The 23,990-nt window shown below is 32.3% G+C and overlaps 1 protein-coding gene across 8 annotated transcripts; it reads left to right on the top strand.

Moving 5' to 3' along the window:
• The first annotated feature begins 1,063 nt into the window (after window positions 1-1,063).
• Window positions 1,064-23,536, top strand: zgc:162698. 8 transcript variants are annotated; one of them, NM_001089384.2, is made up of 21 exons: window positions 1,064-1,295; window positions 1,599-1,671; window positions 3,343-3,434; window positions 3,519-3,638; window positions 3,785-3,835; window positions 4,439-4,504; window positions 5,354-5,413; window positions 5,511-5,619; window positions 5,854-5,915; window positions 6,615-6,798; window positions 9,137-9,236; window positions 11,765-11,858; window positions 12,035-12,106; window positions 15,193-15,301; window positions 18,220-18,278; window positions 18,361-18,464; window positions 18,550-18,620; window positions 21,807-21,868; window positions 22,083-22,135; window positions 22,306-22,336; window positions 22,753-23,536. In NM_001089384.2, the coding sequence occupies exons 1-21, from the start codon at window positions 1,158-1,160 to the stop codon at window positions 22,792-22,794; spliced, it is 1,752 nt and encodes a 583-aa protein (NP_001082853.2). In that variant the 5' UTR covers window positions 1,064-1,157; the 3' UTR covers window positions 22,795-23,536. The 8 variants fall into 8 exon arrangements, 7 of the variants coding, with proteins under 7 accessions (NP_001082853.2, XP_068069665.1, XP_068069664.1 ...); XR_012390532.1 differs by having other exon boundaries at window positions 1,104-1,295; window positions 12,035-14,922; window positions 15,189-15,301; window positions 22,753-23,159; XM_068213564.2 differs by lacking the exon at window positions 12,035-12,106 and adding an exon at window positions 14,858-14,922 and having other exon boundaries at window positions 1,104-1,295; window positions 15,189-15,301.
• The last annotated feature ends 454 nt before the right edge of the window (window positions 23,537-23,990 follow it).

Raw genomic sequence — 23,990 nt, 5'->3', positions numbered from 1 at the left:
GGAATAATATAGAAAGAAATTTGAAATGGTAAAAAAATATGGTCTTTGCAACAAAAATATTTCCTCACCAATAAGGTCAAAAGAGTATCTTTTAAATTAATCAACAAATTTTATCATATTAAACAGTTTTGTTTAACTCTAATATTGATGTAAAATATTTTCATTTTGTCAATTTCATACTGAAGCTGTTTTCCATTCATATTTTGGGAACTATGCTGTACAATTTTGGAAACATATTAGTTATATATATATATATATATATATATATATATATATATATATATATATATATATATATATATATATATATATATATATATATATATATATATGTGTGTGTGTATAATATACAACACGATGTTTCTGTTACTTTTAAAGAAATTATTTTTGATTATTATCAATCTGTCTCTACTAAAAGAAATGTTTGTTTTACTATAAATTGACTGTATTTTCTTTGTAAGTTCAATATTTACTAATGCAAATTTACTAATACCAAACCCTATTTCCTGTTTTTTTACAAGAATTTTGTCATTATTTAAATTTAATTTCAGTATTTGAAAATAAGAAAGCAAACAGAACTATTTCGTTTTGTAATTACTTTAATTTATATACTTTTTATTGATTTTAAACGCCTTCCCCTAAAGTTTGTACCATGTTCTTTATTATTATTATTATTATTATTATTATTATTATTATTATTATTATTATTATTATTATTATTATTATTATTATTATTATTATTTTATCTCTTGTATCTTTTTTCATTGACAATGTAATTCATATTCTGTATTGTAAACAAATATTGACACAAACAGGTCAATATGCATAATAAATACAAATAATAATAATATTATTATTATTATTATTATTATTATTAATAATAATAATAATAGTAATAATAATAATAAATCACAACACTGGATTTTTTATGTTTGTTATCTATAAATATAAAATTCATTTTACATGACTTCAATTTTAATATCAATTGTACTTTATGTAATAACTATAAAGAGCTATTACTATTCGAACTTTTAAAAAATGACCAAATACGTCCCCGCCCCCCAAAGTGACGTCGAACAGGATGTGGATTTGCACAGGGAAGTGAGTAATGTGTCTCGCGCAGAAGTTGTAACGTCGTCTACTGGTTCCTCTTAATAATGGCGACTGTCACGACCGAGTCAATGGTGTCGGCAGGACTTACAAGAGTATTTCCGATAGTCATTGTTCTTTTTGTATTAATACCGCCGCTAACAGCGATGTCAGAGCAGGGCAAATGGACCCTGAACGTGAATAATGTAAGTGCATCACTACCTGCGGTATCCGGGAAAAGTGAAATCTTGACAGTCGAGTAGGATAGTGACAGTCCATTGTCTTTCCTCAAATAACCATAGATAGCACATATAACGCAAATATCGGATATTTATAATGTGATGGTATGTGCTGAAGGTAAACCTGTGTCTGAAATGTCAAGGCTAAGCTATAGCTTTAAAGGATTTCATGGTCTGGTCTTGTGTATATGTACTTGAAAGATTGTGTTTGGGTAAATAGTAAGATTAATAAATGGTGTGAATCATTATATATCTTTTTGTGTGTTTCAGGAAGATATTGGGAAGTCAAAATACTTCTATTATCCGAAGACAATGTTCAATGATACTTACATTACAATAACCTGTAAGTATGATTTCTTCACCTTGCCTGTTTTTCTAGATTAGAAAAAAAAGCGTTTAGCCTTTTTTGGTAACAGAGAGAGAGACTGTAGATCATTGTGAAAGATGATCTGTCTTATAAATACAAAGTGATTTATGTGTATATAAAGTGTTGCACTTTAATGTGTTGGCTCCTTTAAGAATGCACTTCCCATTACTTATGCCGCAGGAACATACCATGAGGTTTCATGTTATAGCATGTTCCGGTTAACAAGTGCGCTGTTACTAAAGTACAGTCTTCACATAAAGATGGACATGTGTTAATTCTTAACTATTGTTTATTTTGAAATCTGCAAACATGCCATTAAACGTGTCAAAGGTTTACATACCCTTAAATGAAAAAAAGTTCATTGATATCATTTGAATAGGCTCTATGTAAGGATCACCAAGCAGGCACATCAAGTTATTAATTCTAATTTTAAATCGTTATACTTTGGATCTATCCTTTGAACCGCTAGGTTTTATCCATTTATGTTTTTTAGTGCGAAGAGAGAGAACTTCTAGAATTTTAAAATCAACATTTAGTAGAGAAATCAGATCATAGTTACTCCTGGATGTGTGAGCTCTGTCCTTCTTTAAAAGCAAGGATATAGATGCTGCATATAGAGTTCCCTTTTTGAAAAGAATCATTGTAAACATTTGCCAAAATTGGGACTAGTAAGTTAGAGTATGTCTTATAAAAGTCCACTGTAAATCCGTAGGGGTATTGGGATTTCTCATTCTGCATCAATCTAATAGCTTCCCGAACCTCTCGAGAAGAAACAGAACCACCCAATTCTTTTGCCTGGACAATCTAAGAATAATTTAATGAGTCTAATGGGTTAGTAAAATTTGCTAAACCTGAAGAATGCTTAGAACTGTAAAGCTTAAAACTTAAGCTTACTTTTTTTTTTTACATTTGAAATGCAATTTTATATGATCTGATATCATTTAATTTCATTTGAAATGATCACTTCACGCAATCTATTTGTAAATGAATGAAAAAATAACCATTTTGAAAGTAGACATAATCAAGTTGTACATACAAGATGCAGAATCGGACACTTAATACTCACACACTCATATTTATTGAAAGGGGAAGAAAAACCTACATGTGATTTGTGTAAGAATATTTTGACGATAAAAAATTTTAATAGATTGTGTATTTTCAAACTATGTTAGAGAACATTGAATTCAGGAGATATTTTAAGGGAATTGTTTAATAGGTGTCTTATGGAAAAAAAATAGAATATTTATCTTTAATCAAACAAAAATTTTGAATATGACTCTTCAATATTTTTTTTTTGTACAATGTATGTTTAGTAAGAAAATTATATGATTGTTATATATCGTTTATTTAGTATAGGTTTTGCCATATATATAGCCAATGCTGCTGATATTGCAATAAAATATAAATAAATAAATGATCACTTCTTGCTTTAAAATATATTTTAGTAAGTACAAGTCAGAAAAAGCTTTTTATTTAATTTGTACATAAATACTTTATTTTAGGCGTATGTTTACATCTTATTTGCACAAACCCTTTACAGACATATTACATGGCTTCTGCTTTTTTTGTCCACAAATATAATTTCATCAAATGCATCAGTATATCATCCAGGCTTCATTTTTTACTAAGGCACTATATGTATTTCAGGGCTCAGTGAAGAATGCGGGGGTCCTGTAAAAATCAGTATAGGATGGTATTTGCGAAGTTCTCCTTGCCACAATGAAATTTTTGGATTTAAAGTGAGTGTATTTTTGTCAGAAAGTGCTATTCTATCTAAATTTGGATAATTGTTATAATGCATTAATTTTTTTTTTTTGAAAAAGTCAGAAAATGCAGAACATTATTTTAGCTCCAGCAATGTACAGTGGGAAGGAGGCACGGGATTCTACATAAGTCACTTGTATGAGCCTATAACTTGTGAATCGAATATTCAGAAAAATAAGGTAGGTGGAATCTTTTCTTTCTCGTGCATTCTCATGGTTTTTGTATGAATGTTTTTTGTCTATGACAGAACTTTTACAAACTTAAAATAGTTTGCCCTTGGATTTTGTTTTATTCACTAAATTTAGACAATTTTTTTCCTCTTCAGCTTGGATTGAAGGTATTTGATCACCCTAAAAAGCTGCAGCCATTACATCCAGTAAGTTCTATTACTCTAAGTACTCTGAACCTATGCATATGAACCTGGGTTAAATATGTGCTAGTTTCGTTGATTACATAATTGGATTGATTAATTAGTCATTTTACTTCATGTTTGCTTTGGATGTATATACTGCTTTAGGGATATTTACTGTAGTCTGACCATTATCGCAAAATAAGCCAGCAGAGTGATCCGGAATTTAGAATATGGAGAATATATTTGAGGAGAAAGAGAGCATGAAGTGATATATGAAACTGATGTAGCTATGTAGGAAATCTGGTGTCAAATAGCAAGTTAATCAGCAATGTAGAATAACCAAATAAAAACCAGTATTTCTGAGAGCTTTTTAAAGAGTTTTGGTCTGTGGATCTCTGACACAGATTAGATGTCTGACAGACAGGTTTTAATGCCTAAAGCAACAACAAGCAGACTTTGTAGTTCATTTAAATATCTGGTCTAACCAGTTGAGTTATTTTAGACGCTTTTGAACACAGAATATGGACTGGCAGAATCATTTTTAGGAGAATGATATTTCAAATGGGATCTCTGGCATAGAATATATGAAAAAAGTAAATTTTGTTCTTGTGTTCTCTGTTGTTTCAGGTAACCACAGCTGACACAAAAGAAAGACCAAAGAGGGATGCAGAGGACAAAGGACAGACAAAAGAGGTTGATTTGTAATTTCTTTAGTATTTTTAGCCTCGCATGCCTCACAAAAGCTAAATATACAGTTGAAGTCAGAATTAGTAGCCCTCTGAATTATTAGCCCCCCTGTTTATTTTTTCTCCCAATTTCTATGTAACGGAGAGAACAAATTTTCAACACATTTCTAATCATAATAGTTTTAATAACTAATTTCTAATAACTGATTTATTTTATTTTTGCCACGATGACAGTACTTAATATTTTATTAGATATATTTCAAGACACTTCTATGACACTTAAAGGGCAATTGAAAGCCTTAACTAGGCAGAATAGGGAAAATAGGCAAGTTATTGTATAATGATGGTTTGTTCTGTAGAAAATCGAAAAAAATAAAGCTTAAAGGGTCTAGTAATGTTGACCTTAAAATGGTTTTAAAAAATTAAAAACCCTTTGATTCTAGACGAAATAAAAGAAATACGATTTTTTTCTCCAGAAGAAAAAATATTATCAGACATACTGTGAAAATTGCCTTGCTTTGTTAAACATCATTTGGGAAATATTCAATCATTCATTTTGTTTTTCGGCTTAGTCCCTTTATTAATCCGGGGTTGCCACAGCGGAATGAACCGCCAACTTATCCATCACATGTTTTATGCAACGAATGTCCTTCCAGCTGCAACCCATCTGTAGGAAACTAATGAGGCTCTAAATTCTCATCTTAATTCCATAATAATGATTTATTTATTGATGTGTATTTCAATGCAGACATTTAATATAACAACTTGTATGAAGTTTTTTACTTGCAAAGATTGCAAATTGATAAAAGTCACTTCTACTTTTTTTCTGTTCTTTTTTTAATGTTTGCACAATCAGGCTGCTGCACCAAATTCATCCAATGCCCCCAAAAGCAAAGACACATCAGTGGAAAATTCGGTGAGTAATTACTGTACAGAATTAAAACTCACAAGTGCTTTTTACATATGGCTCCTACTTTACATGCATTCTGTTGTGTTGTTGGTGGCAAAAACAGTCTAAACCACCTGATGCAGTTGCACGAACCTGGGAAGACAGCCCTTACATGTTCATTATTAAAATTGATGCCGATTCACCTGCAAAAGACACCAAATGGAGCATACAACGTAAGGATATAGTCTTATCTTAACAATAGTAATGAAGTTTATGTACCAATAAAATTGTTGTAAATCACACAAACGCTAATTTCTAAATAATAAATAAAATGCTAACTTTGACCGCAAGGACCCTTTTGATTAACATGATCAATGTTTACAAATAAATATGTATTTTGAATATTTAAATATTATAATAGTTCTATAAATGCAATAATATTTTTCATTTTCCCCAATAAACTACAGTGGAGATCAAGATGAAAAGCCGCCATGAATACATATCTGCTTCTGAATGGCCGTTGATGATTGTGAGTGCACATTTTCTATTTATTCTTTGATTAACTTCCATTATTTTAAGGTTAGTTTACCCCAAAATGAAAATGTTTTACTCGCCATCATATTATTCCAGCCCCATGAGAAATTCATTCATATATCAGAACACAAGCTATGATATATATGATACATGATGAAATAATGACCTTTCCCAGAGATGGGTTGCGGCTGGAAGGGCATCCGCTGCGTAAAAACTTGCTAGATAAGTTGTCGGTTCATTCCACTGTGGCGACCCCGGATTAATAAAAAGACTAAGCTGACAAGAAAATGAATGAATGAATGAATGAAATTATGACCAGATTTAATTTAGTTTTTTTATTTAAATATTTACAAATTTACCATAAACTACAGTATATTTAAAGAATTCAAATTTGGTCACTTAAGCCCAAACATGCCTGTTTATTGCCCAGTAACCAGTAAGATTCCTTCTTGGAATGTCACATCAGTAAGTTATGTATTTAAGTAATTCAAATCAGTAATTTCTTATGGGTGTTGTTGAATTACATGAGAGTATGTAAATTATGGCCAGTTTTTCTTTAAGCTGAACTAACCCATTTAGGCTCTGTTTCGTGTTTTTATAGAATTTAAATGTAGCTACATATCTCAAAAATTTCAAGCTTCATTTGTTTACAGAAGCTTCATCCTTGAATGTTTGTGTGTTTCAATGTCCTCAGTTTTACATGGTGATGTGCATCATCTATGTGATCATGGCAGTGCTGTGGTTGGTTCTCTCGGCTTGTTACTGGAGAGATCTGCTGCGAATTCAGTTCTGGATTGGAGGAGTGATCTTTCTGGGCATGCTTGAGAAAGCGGTCTTCTATGCAGAGTTCCAGAGTATTCGTTATGATGGCCAGTCGGGTAATACAAGTGACAAATGTGTCATTATATGCATTTGTTTAACAACTTAAAGGGATAGTTCACCCAAAATGGAAAGTTCTGGCATCCTTAACTCACCCTCCATTTTTAGTCCATACCTGTAAACACAAATGACCGTAAAATCTTAGCCTTTATCCTTATATACTGCTTAAATTAACTTAACTAATCTTTCCTCTTGGGAGGAGGGACAATCTTGAATTTTTACTGTTGATTAGGGCTGCACGATGTTGGAAAAAAATGACATTGCAATATTTTGCTTGTCTGCAATATATATATATATATATATATATATATATATATATATATATATATATATATATATATATATATATATATATATATATATACATATATACATATATATATATATATATATATATATACATATATATATATATATATATATATATATATATATATATATATATATATATATACATATATACATATATACATATATATATACATATATATACATATATATACATATATATATATATATATATATATATATACATATATATATATATATATATATATATATATATATATATATGTATATATATATACATATATATATATATGTATATATATATACATATATATATATATATATATATATATATATATATATATACTGCAAAATAAATGTAATTTCACAAGATGACCTATTAACTATTTTGAAAGAATTCATGATTTCAGATTTAGATTTTTAGATTTGGATAATTTAGAAGGGGAGTATCTCCGTAAAATATAAACTAATTACAAGAATAGAACTGAATAAAGATATAAATAAAATAAACAGTAGTATATGATTTTCTGTGGAATTTTACAATATTGAGATATAGAAATTCAATAATCATATTTAAAATAAGCTGGCAGCTAGCTTTCTGCAACTCTCACATGGTCGCCCACTGAAGCTAAGCAGGGCTGCGCCCGGTCAGTACCTGGATGGGAGACCACATGGGAAAGCTAGGTTGCTACCAGAAGTGGTGTTAGTGAGACCAGCAGGGGGCGTCCAACCTGTGGTCTGTGTGGGCCCTAATGCCCCAGTATAGTGACGGGGATGTCATCACTTTGTCTCCTCTCAACCAATCAGCTGGTTTGTGGAGTGTGGTCTGGCGCAAAAAGGCTGCCGGCGCGTCATCATCCAGGTGGATGCTGCACACTGGTGGTAGATGAGGAGATTCCCCCCTATGTGTAAAGCACTTTGAGTGCCCAGAAAAGCACTTTATAAATGTAAGGAGTTATTAATATTATTAATATTAAATTTGTGGTGGCTGTTTATTATAATCCCTACTCAACATTGCAGATCCTGCAATGTGACAATTGCAGATTCGCACATTGCACTATCAATGCTGAAACGATATATTGTGCAGCCCTACTGATGATCATCAGTAGTTGGCACCATTAACCCTTACTGTGTGTACTATGTTCTGAAAGCTGAGCTGCTTATTTTGATTTTCTCAGACATATCAAAGCAATTGTGCAAAGGTCTGTCTTACACTGTCTCGTGCTTTTTTTGCACTGTAACTGATGATCAACAGAATAAATCACAAATTTTACCAACAATCAATGCATGATAATATGGTGGTATGGCTTTGCAATCAAAAAATGTCATTATAATGAAAGTCAATGGGGCAAAACCAGCCACCAACATAACAAAAGGGTAGTAAATTTGCATTAATTTTGTAAATATTAAGTTAAAATTCCAAAGCATTTTCCCAAAATATGTATCAAAATAAGATGTCACCAAAAACATTCCATTAGCTGAAACACCGAAAAAGATGTGGCTAAATTAATAATCCCCAACAGCACATAAGGGTAAAGAGAGATTTTTAAAAATATAGGGAACCACTGATTTTTATAGTATTTTTAAAAATTTAATGCATAGTCATTTTAGTTATCAACAAACAGATACTAATACACCTTTGAAACAAGTGGAGGGAGGGTGAATGATTTTATTTTTGGATGAGCTGTGACTTTAAATATCAAACTGAGATCATACTGTGTATTTGCTGCAATATTTTATTATAGGGCAACATATGCAGTGCGATTGACGCTAATTAAGATCATTTACTGACATTTACTGCATTTACTGTTGTTGTACATTGTGAAGAGAATTTAAACTAAATAATTTATGGTTATTTTTAATAATAATTGTGTACATTAGAGACAAATCTGCATGCGAGCTGTTTTGATGTACGGTATGTTTTTTTCTGTCCAGTGTTTTTCATGAATCTAAAAAAGTGACTGTAAATCTTCGATAAGGTTACTATGGTGAATGTGCTCATTACGGTGCATTAACTTGTGTGTGCAGTTCAAGGTGCAATAATGTTTGCAGAGGTGCTTTCGGCTGTGAAAAGAACGCTGGCTCGAGTGCTGGTCATCATTGCTAGCCTTGGATATGGAATAGTCAAGTAAGTTGTTGGCTATGTATGTATTCAGTGTAATGTTTAAGGATTAACTGCATTTTAAATATGTAAATGAATTCCCCAAATTAACATTTTGTGTGCGTCTTAAGGTCAGCTCATTCTTCAAAACGTGGTGATTGATGGTGCTGAAACCATAGCAACTTTCTGGCATCTAATGGCTTGGTGGCCATTATTCTTAGTCAAAGTAAAATTGCAGTGACCAAAGGTTGCTATGGTGGTCACTTCCAACTAAACCACTGTCTTGTTTTGTATATATATTTCAAAGGTATATACTATAGATTACTATATTACTTGGATGTTTATATTCATGTGACCTCTAAACACTGGTGTAATGACTGCTAAAAATCTCGCAATCACGTGAGTAAATTAAATTATATTTGTAATATATTAAAATTGATAAGCATAAGCAAGCAACTTTCCAACTTTTAAAAAAGTAGTCTCGTGCTTTTTTTACTAAAGGTGAAAACGACAGCAAAAGATTTACCATAAGAGTGCTATTTGGCATAATTCTATAAATTCCCGGTTCGTATTGGTCTTGAAAATCCTTGTGAATGTTTGAAATTTTATTCTAGTGATTTCAAGCTTTGAAAAGTACTTAGACTTAAGATAAAGTGCTTGAAATTGCCATAAATGTAATTGTGTTCTTTCATAATACTTATTCTTAATAATTAGGCAACAATAATTAACTATTTAAATAAAATGAATAGTTATGCTTTAGCATAAAATTAACACTCTTGAGTCTATATATGTTTTTATCTGCATCTTTTGATAAAGCAGTAGGGGAAGACTGAATAAGGACTTCATGAGTGAACAATGCATAAAAGTAAAATAAATATGCATTTAAAATGATAGATGACACATTTAAGATGCGAGTAAATGACAGAAATTCAATGTTGGGCTAACATGCCATCAAAAAATGACTTTAGAATGCTATACTACACTATAATATACTATAACAAATAGCATCTGATATACTGCAGTATAAAGAAGTATGCATATGTATGTAAATATATAATTTGCCATACACCTAATTAGGATTGGGTACCGAAACCAGATGCCAATATAGCACTAGTACCTATGTAAGCGGCAACACAAAGGTAATAGTTGGATTAAGGGGTTTACATGTCTGTACTGCACTTCAATAATGCGAATAGAGCATACTCCACATCTTAATTCAACTTCTGTTTAGATCGATTATGACTTCAATCGGATTAAGGTAATTAAAAATGGTAGACTCTTAATCAGAGTACTCTCTTAATCATATTTAAATTAGAGTATTAGCGTTCATGTAAAGGTACTCAGTGATGATAACTCAAGCGCCACCCCTAGAAAAAGGGTGTTCACTGATTTTGATGAAAGCCCTTCCACAGATTAGTAGTAAGCTAATGTAATGTTAATTGCATAATACACATCTTGCATTCATGCTAACAAACAAATGATTAAAATAAATATATTAATGCAATTCAAATATATAAAAATATGATTTGATGTATGCTTTAAAGTTTAATTATATTGTTCAGTTAAAGTCATTAAAATATTTATTTTGTCAAATAAAAAGTTTTACTAGAGTTGTCCCCTACAATTTTGTGGCTCAATAGTTTAGGTTCAGGCACCTGTACCATTTTAAAATTATCGATTTAGCACCGGTATCGAAATAACCCCAACCGATACCCAACCCTACACCTAATACACAATTACACTTCATTGAACATGTACACATAGACATCACCTATATACTTTATAACTGCAGGTTAACAATGTCATAATAACTTGTATAATAATATAATAACTATATAACAACTATACTGTATATATATATTATATAATAACTTACTATATATAATAACTTTAACTGTTAAAAGCTATTAGTAGGCCCACACGGAATCTGCACGTGTAGATTTCCGCAGATTTTCCACAGATTTCCGCAGATTTTTAGCCCATCATTAATTCTGTTTATTTACTTGAGTAAATGTGTTTTAATCTACATTTATTCAGTTTTAAATTAATTAGAGTAATATTATTGACTAATATGAAAATATTCATCTGATTTATCTACTATGCAGTTTGTACAGTAATATTTTAATACATGTATATTATGTGAGAGACTACCAAATAATGTGAATCTAATTGGATTTGCGTTTTAAACAATAACAAAGTTAAAAAGATATTTTTTTTATTTCACATATTAGGGTTTTAGATATGATAATTCAAAATAATTCCGCAGAAATAGCAAAAACATCTGCAAATTCCGTCAAGCCCTAGCTATCAGTTACTAGTTAATTAATGAAAAAAGTTATGGTAGGTAATAGCCTTAACTTTTCCGAATTCGATTGTTATGCAATAATGTGCATCTTTTGTAAAGCTGCTTTGAAACAATAATTATTGTGAAATGCACTATACAAATAAACCTGAATTAAACTGTTAAAGTGCTCACATGGAAAGTGCTTGAATAGTGCATAAATTTGACATTTTGGAAAAGATTCATGTTAATTAATTCTGCCTTTTTGCTATAGGCCGAGACTTGGAGCATTGTTGCACAGAGTGGTCGCTGTAGGATTGCTTTTCCTTATCTTCTCCATCATAGAGGGTGTCCTGAGAGTCAACACGGTAAGGAGGATCTAAACTGCTTAAACCAAACACATATTAACTGTGAAATATCTAATAGTAACCACTAACAGGGGGGAGGGAACTAACTCCTCTCACTTTGTGACAAACCTCCTGATTTACCATGATAATGATGCTGCACCAAATATCATGTGAAGCTTCATGTTTCTCTCTCACAGGAGCATGGTGGGCAAACCAGAATGATTTGTGACATAGTAATGGCCCTCATTGATTCATGTATTGTGTGGTGGATATCCTTTTACAAGTCAATCATGTGTTAAGACGATTCTCTATTTGTATTGTTTTTAGACTTTTGCATGGTGTTGATTAGGACAGATACATAGAAACGGAAGTTAATCCTAAATGTTTTTTATGTTTGTTTTTCAGTACCATTGCATACATAGTAAATCACTTTGCAGCGTTCATTTGGGAAGCCATTATACAGAAATTTGAATCTCGTTGTTCTTCTCAGTTTCTTTGGCGCTTGTGTTGGTGGTTTCGTGCAGTTGGGATAAAGCTTTGTGGATTATCTTCTATCCCCATTTTTCAGTCTTGCCTCCAAGCTAGCATGACGTATACCTGCCTGTGTTAAGCTGAATGATGTTTTTCAAATGTGTGAGCGTTCAGGGCTGGGTGATGTACTTAATATGTTTTGTGATTGAATGAAATTTGAATTGAAACAGCATAGAGCTTAATGCTACTCTGTTAGTGAAACGCTGTTTATTAGACCTTTAGGTTTCCTGAAATTGTGTGATTGCAGTATTTGGTCATCTTAAATCATTTTTGTTAATCAATTCAAGTGTTCATTTCAGAAATAATGTCTCGATTAAGCACTGGATTCACTCAGAAATGTTTAAGAATGTGTCTGTGTGGTAAAAAATACAATAGAAATGAACACTAGCAGTTAAAAGTGCATGATAAAAAGAAGTATTGTGTCCTAAATTAAGATTTGGTTTAGAAAGAATAAATCTTCAAATGAATCCTGGGGAACTGAGAAATGTTTTCTGATTAGCAATTTATCATATTAGAGTGATTTCTGAAGACAGAAGATTATTGAGATACAGAGTATTGATGCTGGAATAAATTACTGAAATATATAAAACTTCTTTTTTAATTTGTTCCTTCAAAAATAAAAAGAATACATAGATTTTTGCAGAATCAATTATCTAATAGTTGCTGCACTTTCAAAAATATTTTTAAAAATCTTAGAAGCCCCAGACCATTCCAAACACATATTTTAGTTTGGTGGGTGTTTTAGTATGCCCCAAATTTTATTATGCACAATTTTTTTGCGTACTTAAAAGGTTTTAGTATGGTTTGTGTTTATTCAAGTGAGACATCTGTGGTGCTAATCAACAAAAGAAGGCACCAATAACGGTCCATACACCATACTAATCAAGCAATACAACAGTTTATTGCTGGAACACAAAGCTGATATCAATTATTACAATACTATTCAATAATCATGAATCATACTCATGGACATCATTAATCGAAATAAAACAAAATAGCATAAAAGGCTTATAATGCAAAATAAAGATGAGTAAGAATGATTACATGAATAAAAGACAGATAATAAAACCCCAAGCATTTTTGATATAAGTATATACAACCTCAGAGATGTGCCATAAATGTGCCAAAGACAGGGGAGCCAGTTGCAGTGTCAGAGAATCCCGGGCGATGTGCACTTATCCCACAGCTGAGCTTCCAATGTTTCAGCAAGAAAACCTCACAATTATAGTCAAATTTTGACTATTAGGTAGGAGAGAAGTGTGAGTTGATCAGGCCCACCTTCTCTCTTAGCTAGGTGCACATTATTTCTGATTGCAAAGCACAAATTTGAGGCTTGTAGTGTCAGCATGATTATCTAGAGCAAATATTCTACCACCTGAAACCCTTCTCTGGTCGTTTGATTATGCTTGAGGGTCAATATTTTACCTTCTGAAATTTGGAGAAAGGTGTGAAGTTAACCTTAAGGTCATGAGACTTTTCTCTGTTCATTTGGTTGTTTGTTGAGCTCAACAGGAGAAAAACTTAAAAATAACAATTTTTTAACATTGGGAAAGAAATAAATGTCACTCAGCTCTAGTTTATTCAGTGAAAAACATCCATTTTGTTGAAATGACAATATTTCTGAAATAAACCACTCAGCCATATAAGTGCAAATGCATAAATATTAAAGGGTCCGTTCGTTAAAAAATTCAAATTTCATTATTAATTAATCACCCTCATGAGCCTCCTACCATCTGAAACCTTCGTTCATTTTCGGAGCGGAAAGTAAGACATTTTAAAATTTGATCTTCATGCTTTATAGAGAGCAATGACTCGTTTAAGTCTATCCAAAAACATCTTCAATTTTAATATTATGAAGCTACAAGAATCCTTTTTGTGCTCACATAAAACAAAATTAGCTTCATTCAACAGTGTCTTCTCATCAGTGTCAGTATAGAGCGCATGTTCACTAATGTAACCCCTTGATTCTCGCCTACCTCTTCTTCTGTTTGAAACAAAACACTATCACATTTAAGGTAATAACGTCAGCAATGTGACTGAGTACTACATGCATAAAGAGCACAGCATTCTTGAAATGGCGTGCCCTATACTGACACTGAGGAGACAATACAGTTAAATTAATAATAAAGTCAGTATTTTTGCTTTATGGGCTCACAAATGCTTGAAGTATTCTCGTAGCTTGATAATATTCCGTTTGAAACATCAGGCAAAATTTTCTGGAGCTAAAATATTCTTAATTTGTGTTTGGAAGATGAACAAAGGGATTCGAATGGATGTTTGGAATGACACGAGGGAAAGTAATCAATAACATTATTTTCATTCATGAGTGATCAAGCCCTTTAGAAATACTAAAGATCACAAAAAGGCAATTGCCCAGCCCTACTGTATGTAGGACCCTCAGATGGTGTTGTGAGTGATGGTGCTACTCTTCTCTCTCTCTTCCTCTGGCTCTCTCTGTCTTTCCCTTTCTCTATATATCGCTCTGCCAGGCTGAAGATGACCTGGTGCTGCTGGCTGCCATTCCCTTGGCTGTTCTGGACTCTACCCTCTGCTGGTGGATATCCTACGTTTTTTCCTCTGCTATTCGTGTGTGTGCTCCTCTTTCTCTCTGACAGACATCCTGTGTATATGAGAAGTTAATTGTCTTTTTTTGTTGTTTTTCTTTTTCCTCTTTGCGATTCTCTATTTAATAAGCTTAAGACAAACTCATCCTCATTAGAGTCATTGGGTCAAGATGACTGCTGGGTTTTTTTTAGTGCAAAATAAGCTGTGTCTGCTTTATATGAGTCCTCATGATTCGATATAGTCCTTGACAGTCAGTCACATCTTCATCAGCCTGGCTCAGACCATGAAGCTCCTTCGGCTGAGGAGAAACGTGGTCAAGCTCTCTATGTACAGACACTTCACCAACACACTCATATTCGCTGTTATAGGTGAGTGCTCACACAACACACCACTAGACTGTTGTTTGAAGTGTTTTTGAAATGATTGCTCTACAGTGTTGGCTAACTGCTGGTGATTCATGTTATTGTAGCATTTGCATATTGAGCTTAGATTGGTCCGTGACTGTGTCAAACATCTGGGTTACATGATTTATTAATGGAAAGTGAGCAGTAATTGGGGACATTCAAGCTCTGGCTCAGTTTCTGTTGCTATATATGTAGGTTTACAGCTTTTTTCGAGCTATTGAAGTCTTTTGCAAGCACAGATTGCTTTTATTATGCATATTTATGTGTGTTTTTTTTTCTTTTGTGATCACCAGGGCCATATTTATTTGATCAGAAATGCAGGAATTCTATAATACTGGGAAATACTGTATGATATTACTTGAAAATATGGCAAAAATATTTTTGCATCCATATTTTAATTCACACAGTTGGGTTCTAATCACTCAGTTGTGTCTCAGTTACCAAAAATATTCATGATTTGCTGTAAATTGCTATTTTAAAATTGGATTATTTATTGATTATTAAGTTAGTTTAAATTAAAGTTAGACTTTAAGTTTTATTAATCAGTTTTGTGAAACGCCATTTTGATGCTAGATTTATATTACATCATAAAACACATCCTAAACATAGGACGTCTCTCAAAAAAATAGTAAAATGAGAAAACTACTAGACAAATGCTAATATTCAATAAGTCAATATATCTTGGTGATGAATTTGCACAATGTCGATATTGCTGCATTTCAAAATACCGTGAAAAATTATTGAAACTTTTATAGTGCTTTTTATGAATATACCGATTAGTTAATGTCTAATAACCTGAATAGGGTTGCACCAGCTGATCATAAGTTATTTCTTAAACTGTAACGTAAAGTCCCTTACTAGGAGCTTAGTAACTGCTAGCTAGTTTGTAAATAAATTGTTCTCACTTCGGTTGCACCACATGTTCTTGGAGCAAATCGTAGTTAGTAGGTCTGTAAAGTCATGCGTAGTCGCATTGAATGACGTGATATCCAATAAAAAGCATTTAAATCGTTAAACTGCTATAAAATTCTGCACGTAATGCATCTATATATAACTGTCTTATGAAAAAACAACTTTTTTATTGCACATTAAATTGAAGTCGGTCACTAATAACAGACAACGCACACATCTGCATCACGTGCCGTGAATGCACACAGAGTAATCGAAGCATTAAACTTGAATTTTTTTTATATCCTACTAATGAAAGAGAAAAGAGCAGGAAAAAATAACTCTGTCATGAAGAAATTCTCGTATTAATCGATGGATACAATTAACACAAAACACTCCTTGAACTTCTTTTATAAACCCAAAAAATCTCCAGCCCCTCAATGTAAACTAATCTGTCTTTTCTACTGTTGAATATGGGACGAGGCTGCCGTAAAAATTTAGTTTAACTGTAGCGTTTTGTTTAAACCAAGTTCAGTGGTGCAACACAAAAATATTTAGTAATATGTAAGTTATAAATTTGTGTCCTTTTAAGTCACAATTGGGCTATGTTTTAACTTACGCACTGCTGGTGCAACCAGCCCTTGTTCAATTTGTGGGCGTGATATGATTTCAAGTCGTAATTTTTATTATTTGGAGTTAATAACTAAAACAATTGAGTTTTTTTTTTTTTTTTACTAATATTAACATAGTAATAAATTATTTTAAAAGTTTCTATAGGGACGTTTTTTTCTTACTGTTGCTTTTAACCATTAACTAACATTTACTAATAAGATTTTATTTTGAAGTGTTTACTATTGTACTTTAAAATCCTTTTGCAATTCAATTGGGTTGAAGCACCCTAAACATGTAAATATATTTATGTATGTATATATATATATATATATATATATATATATATATATATATATATATATATATATATATATATATATATATATATATATATATATATATATATGTATATATATATATATATATATATATATATATATATATATATATATATATATGTATGTATATATATATGTATGTATATATATATATATATATATATATATATATATATATATATATATATACATACATATATATATATATATATATATATATATATTTAATTATACCTATAAAATAACTTTTATCACAGCAAAGGTCAATATCGTGGGTGATGAAATAAAACTACCATAAAGCACAGAAAATCAAAGGAAAATCAAGTCAAAGCAAAAAATGAAAGCACAAAACAACAAAAAAGTAGTTGTAAAAAAACAACTAAAAATCTATACAAAAGCTTGATTTAAAGAAACATTTTAATTAATAATTAAATAAAACTACTATAAATCACATACAAGCAAATCACATAAAAGCAAATCAAGTCAAAACAAAAGCACAGACAGTAAAAAAATAAATAAATTAAAACAACAAAAAAGAAAAACTCAGTACGCTGGTAGCGCTGTCGCCTCACAGCAAGAAGGTCGCTAGTTCGAGCCTCAGCTGGGTCAATTGGCATTTATGTGTGGAGTTTTCATGTGCTTCTCATGTTCCTCCGGGTGCTCTGGTTTGCCCCACAGTCCAAATACATGAGCAGTAGTTGAATTGGGTAAGCTAAATTGTCCGTAGTGTATGCGTGTATGTCCTGGACCTCCAGATTGGGGGTTGAGCATTGCTCTAACAACTCTCCTCATAAAAACTAGATGTTACAAAACACCAATATGGTGCAGCTAAATATTATTTTTGATATAAATGGCCCTGGAAGTAAGTAGATCAATATTGTAATAATACTGTATACTGTGATAAAAGCTTGAGCTATTAATTGCCACAAGACAATTTGATATGGTCATAAGCCTAAAAAGTCTCAGAGTTTTTATTTTCCTTTTCTTATAACTATAATGAAATTGCCACTTGTTCTCTTAATACAATTCTGATCTGTCTTTCAGCTTCTGTTATATTTATCGTCTGGACAGCAAAGACCTTCCACCTAGCCGATTGCAAATCTGTAAGCGTTCCCTACTTTAATATAACATCTCTTGTTATTTTCCTTCAGCTTTACTTTAATTTACTCTTATTTGCTCTTGTAGGACTGGAGAGAGCTGTGGATTGACGATGCCTTCTGGCGCTTCCTGTTCTCCAGTATCCTGCTTGTCATTATGTTCTTATGGAGGCCATCAGCAAACAACCAGAGGTAAAGCGCTTCACTGTTATCCGTGTGTAAACTCAGTTAGTAGTAGTGACAGGATGGTGAGTCTGTATCCATCTGAACCTTTCAGGTACGCCTTCAGTCCACTGGTGGATGAGATTAGTGAGGAAGAGGAAGAGCAGCTGATGAATGAAGCCTTCGGTAAGAGTCTTAATGAAGTGTGAAAAGCAACAGATTATACTTACAATGTTTAGAATATACACTGTAAAAAAAACCTGGTTGCTTTAATTTTTTAAGCTGAATCACATTAACCTTATGAGTCCATTAAACTTATATTATGTTAAACTGACTTAAAGCTGCTTGCATAACTTAGAAAATTAAGTTAAAACATGATTAACTTAGTTTAATAAGATACAATGACTTAAAAACTTATGCTGTCAGGACAAATCGATGATGAAATTACAGTGTATGTGTTTAACATGGGGATGGGAGATATTGACAGTTATTATATTGAGATTGTGGTTGCTTTTTGTTCAGTTCGGATCTATAGGGAGCCTATCACTGTAAAGGAAAAAAGTAGCATGCTAATTTATGTTGCTAATAAGATGTTTTGAGTGTAAACTGTAAAAAATCTGGGTTCCACAGAATTCCTTCATGTTGTCCCAACACAAATCGATTAAGTTAACTTAGTCATTTTTACAAATTTAAGTGGATTGAACATAAATTAGGTTGTCCCAAAATATACTTAAGAATTGTGTTGTTTCAGCTCATTTTAAATCAGTAGTTTGAACAAGCTGCAAAAGTCCTTTTTAAATGTGTATAAAGTAGGGAAAATAAGTATTAAACACAATTTCTAAAGGTGCTGTTGACTTGAAATTTTCTCTGGATGTTGGTAACAACCAAAAATTCCATACATGCAAAAAAAAGGCTAAGTTAATTTGTTTACAAATCAATTTATGTGTAATAAAATGAAATGACACAGGGAAAAAGTATTGAACATATAAAGAATGGAAGGTGTAGAAAGGCAGTGAAAGCCTAGACCGCAGCTGAAATCTCTCAGTAATTCTTTAGCAACCCTCTACCCTTCATCATTGTACATTAATATTGGCTGCTTCGGTCCAACATCTACATTAGAAGGAAGATGAAGATGAAACCATGATGAACATTTCAGCAAGACAATGATCCAAAACACAGCCAAGAAAACTCTTAAATGGTTTCAGAGAAAGAAAATCAAGCTGTAATATGGCCCAGCCAATCACCTGACTTGAATCCAATATAAAATACAAAACAAAGATCAGATTTGATAAATGAGACCCACAGAACCATCAAGAGTTTTAAACTCTGTTAAAGTCTTTAAAAAAATCACACCTGAGCAATGCATGTGACTTCATTCTCCAAATGAAAGGCATCTTTAAGCTTCCATCACCAAAATAGCCAAAATTAAAGTATTAAATACGTTTCAGTAGTTCAGTACTTTCTCCTTTTGTCATGGTATTGTTATTACACATGACTAATTCTTCAGATTTTATTTGTTTAATTTTTTTATTTTTTGTATTGTTTGTGTTTTTACCAAAATCTGGTTCAATTCCATGTCAACAACTCCTTTAGAAATATTATTGCCAGGAAAAAACATGACATGTTTAATAGTTAATTTAACTGCTATATGAATGAATGAGTGGTGTGGTTTTTGTGTAGTATGCAGACACTACTGGATGGTCCACTTGAACGTAATTTCTAGCTATTCTACCAGTCATTTAGTCAACGTTTTATCATATAATTAAAACTACCATATACACATACTGAATCTCAAAATGCTTCACTGCAATTCATCAAAATAAGAACAAATGAAGATGCTGATATATTGTTAAACAGTAATATTAACCTTTTATTCATTCATTCATTTTTTTTTTTGGCTCAGTCCCTTTATTAATCATTGGTCGCCACAGCTGAATGTACTGGCAACTTATCCAGCATATTGTGTTGCAGTTTAAAAGATGTTGATACAGCTGGAAATGTGTACATCTTTAAAGTTGTAGTAGTTAACATTATGAACATTTATCGAACAATGTAATGTTAAATTAAATGTTAAAAATGTAAAATTTGTAAAAATGGTATCATGGGGGGAAATGTATTTTAATGGATCCTTAAATTAAAGGCTACAGTTGAAGTCAGAAGAATTAGCCCCCCATAGAATTTTTGAAATGAAGTCTTATTTGTTATATTTCGGCTAGAATAAAAATGGTTAATTTTTTCTAAACCATTTTAAGGTCAAAATTATTATCCCCTTTAAGCAATTTTTTTTCCGACAGAAACCATTATTGTACAATAACTTGCCTAATTACCCTAACCTGCCTACTTAACCTAATTAACCTAGTTAAGCCTTTAAATGTCACTTAAAGCTGTATAGAAGTATCTTGAAAAAGATCTAGTAAAATATTATTTACTGTCATCATGGCAAAGATAAAAGAAATAAGTTATTAGAAATGAGTTATTAAAACTCATGTTTAAAAATGTGCTGAAAAAATCTTCTCTCCGCTAAACAGAAATTGGGGAAAAAATAAACAGGGAGGCTAATAACTCAGGGGGGTTTACAATTCTGACTTGAATTATATGGATGGTGAAAGCTTTTCCTTCGCCTGTAGTTGTGAATGAATATAGTGATAAATGCAGAAATTGTATGATATCTAAAAAATTGTAAGTGCTCAGGCCTATTGTAATGAATTATCGAATTATAATTTGAATGATCATTGGGTTGATTGGATTTCAAAATGGAAAGATCTCGTTTTCACAGGAAGATTCAGATTTCAGTCCTTCCCATAACATTATTTTGGGCACCATTTTGACAATACATTTTTAAAACTTATTAACCTTAAAGTCACAGTCTTCAGGGGGAAAGTTGATTAAAAGGTATGCTTGTAAAAAAACATTTCCTTCCCTAACAATAAGTGTTGTGATCAACATTGTATAATAACAAGTTTTGAGATCAATATTGTCATCATCATATCATCATAGTATTTTGAGCCAAATTTCACATTGTAACAGATTAGCTAATTATGGTTTTAATTATTATTTGGTGGTTGGTTGGTTGGTTGAATTTTGAAATGGAACGGTCTAATTTTCACAGATCATGATGTTTTGATGCAAATAAATCTGATTTAAAGTATGTCAATACACATGCAGAAATTATATAAATAAGATCTGTTAATGTGCATTTATAAAAAGTAGGGCATAATAGGGCCAATTTTAATCACCTACATTAAAACAACATATAATCTGTTCATCAGGGCACTTGAATGTTGCCCATCAAGTGTACAGATTAGCCTGTGTTTGCTGGCTTTCATTTGACTGCGTTTGGCCGGTTCTAACCAGTTATACTTGAATTCACAGAGGGTGTGAAAATGAGGGGAATGAAACCAGAGACCAATGGAAGTGCAAAACCCAGCAAAGTGGTAAAGCAAAACAATACTTGACCTAAAAACATGAATGAATTGTTTCATTGACAAAGAGCATGTTGTTTTGTTTAACACTATATGGAGTATATTTTACTTTTTTTTTCATTTTTATTGAAAACACTTAATAGTATGAACACCATCTCTCTCAATGTTATATTGTCATATAATCAGGTTGCTTGTTCACCTTATGCATATTTTTTTCTTCATTCAGGATGAAGATCTCAAGTGGGTTGAGGAAAACATTCCCTCATCAATGGCTGACGTGTAAGTAAAATCGACATTTGTAATGACACGCTGATTAGAGTGGCATAGATGGTTATTTTCTGAAAGGAAAGCCACTGGTTATTTGTACAGCCAAACACGTCATCACTGTGCAAAGCTACCAACAGCAATCAGTGCCGTGTCATTGACGTGTCCTTTTCTTTGTTTTGCAGCGCACTGCCGCCACTGCTAGACTCAGACGAGGTAAGTGTCTCGTTCTCTGATTGACCAGCAGTGGGCGCCATTTGAGCTTGCAACGTAAAACGGAGAGCTATCAGACTATCACGTCACAGTGTTTACCCTCGCTCCCTCTCCGTTGCTTGTTTTGTTTCTGCTTGGAACAAAAGGAGCGCAAAGGCTTTGGAGGTTTTTGTCTTACTAATAAGGCCTCGCTTAAGCTAACAGTGGTTGTGTTCATTTCCAACCGCAGCCAATATGGACAAATCTCCTTGAGAGGAGATCAGAGATTACATACTACAATACATGAAGGCTTTTTATAGGTGTTTATGTAACCCGGTTGGTCATTTTAGGAATTTAGTTGCATTGCAGATGTGTTTGTATTGTTTAAAATTTAATTTACCTTCATTGGTTTATTTTCTTTTTCTCTTTTGCACCCTTAGGAGATCATGACCACGAAATTCGAGATGTCCAAAATGGAGTAGATTGATGAAGATGAAGTATGTATTGTATATAATATGTGTACGACAATGCACAACTGCTTTATCCCCAAAACACGAGCTTATCATAAGCGACGTCTGTATATACGTGGGATGATGAGGGTAATGCACTAAAGGACTTTTGTTTTGTTTTTTTAATTGCCTGTTTGTATATATTTTTTCTCAGATAATATGGTGTCAGAGTTTCTTAAAAAATTACTGTAAATTGCCTTTGACTGTTGTTTACATATCTGCAGTGCAAAATGTGATTAAAACACATTAGTTTGTGCATTGTGCTCTTTCCCTAAGAGGCTTTCGCGCAACAATCCGCTTATTAATCACATAAAGATGGGAAAACATGTAGGATAAAAGCTGTTTTCTGCCTTTTATTTTATTCGTCAGTGTGCTTTTCACAGATTAGGAGTTACATCTCTGACCTGTTGGTATTTTCAGCAAAAGTGGCCATTAAGTGTCATCTTTCTGCCCTGTAGACCATTATGCAGATTGCCTTTCAGTGGATTTATTTGACGTGAGTTTTTAGTGCTCTCTGTCATAGTTACTAGACACTCGGCTGCATTTGGGTCCAGTTACATGACATGGGGAAATGAGTTTGTCTATCAACATTACCTTAAACAAAAGGCAGAGGTTGTTTTCCACTCCAAACTTTTATTTAAGTCTTTTACAATGAGTTAGCCATAGTATGCGCAATTGTAAGTATTTTATAGCAAATAAAAAAATTACCATTGAACACTTTGAGTTGCAATAAAAGATTTATTGCTTTGACGACATATACCAAGATCATAAAGTCTACATGGTTTGTGTTGTCGATATATATTGATTTCCTCTCAAAGTCACATTCAAAAGCCTGTAATGGAGAGTGTCAGTTTCAGCCGCTTGCCAATACAGTTTCAATATCTCTGTCCTGTTTTGTCCCTGTTAAGTCAGCTCATTATCTGTTAATACTTCCACACGGTTCTTCATTAACCCTGACCCTGCGGCAAGCTATAGGGAATGCTGCACAAAAACCTGTTGCTAGGCATTCTGTTAATCTGCATTTAATGTGCTAATAGCAAGATCTCAGAGAATTAGTGTAAATAGGCGACAGTGTGATGGCGGTCAAGGATTGTGCAGTCATATTCATCCGAGTTTAATAGAAATATGTCAGCAGATGAATTTGGATGTTACACTGCAGCTATAGCAAT

The sequence above is a fragment of the Danio rerio genome, chromosome 15 (assembly GCF_049306965.1).
Source record: "Danio rerio strain Tuebingen ecotype United States chromosome 15, GRCz12tu, whole genome shotgun sequence".
Classification (NCBI taxonomy): Eukaryota; Metazoa; Chordata; class Actinopteri; order Cypriniformes; family Danionidae; genus Danio; species Danio rerio.
Note: the sequence above shows the minus strand (reverse complement) of the source record. Positions and strands in the feature narration are given on the sequence as shown.

Excerpts from the sequence above, each read along its gene's own strand:
- zgc:162698 (NM_001089384.2), top strand. The coding sequence starts at position 1,158 with ATGGCGACTGTCACGACCGAGTCAATGGTGTCGGCAGGACTTACAAGA. Across the intron at positions 1,296-1,598 it reads GGACCCTGAACGTGAATAAT|GAAGATATTGGGAAGTCAAA; the intron begins GTAAGTGCATCA and ends TGTGTGTTTCAG. Across the intron at positions 22,136-22,305 it reads CCCTCATCAATGGCTGACGT|CGCACTGCCGCCACTGCTAG; the intron begins GTAAGTAAAATC and ends TTTGTTTTGCAG.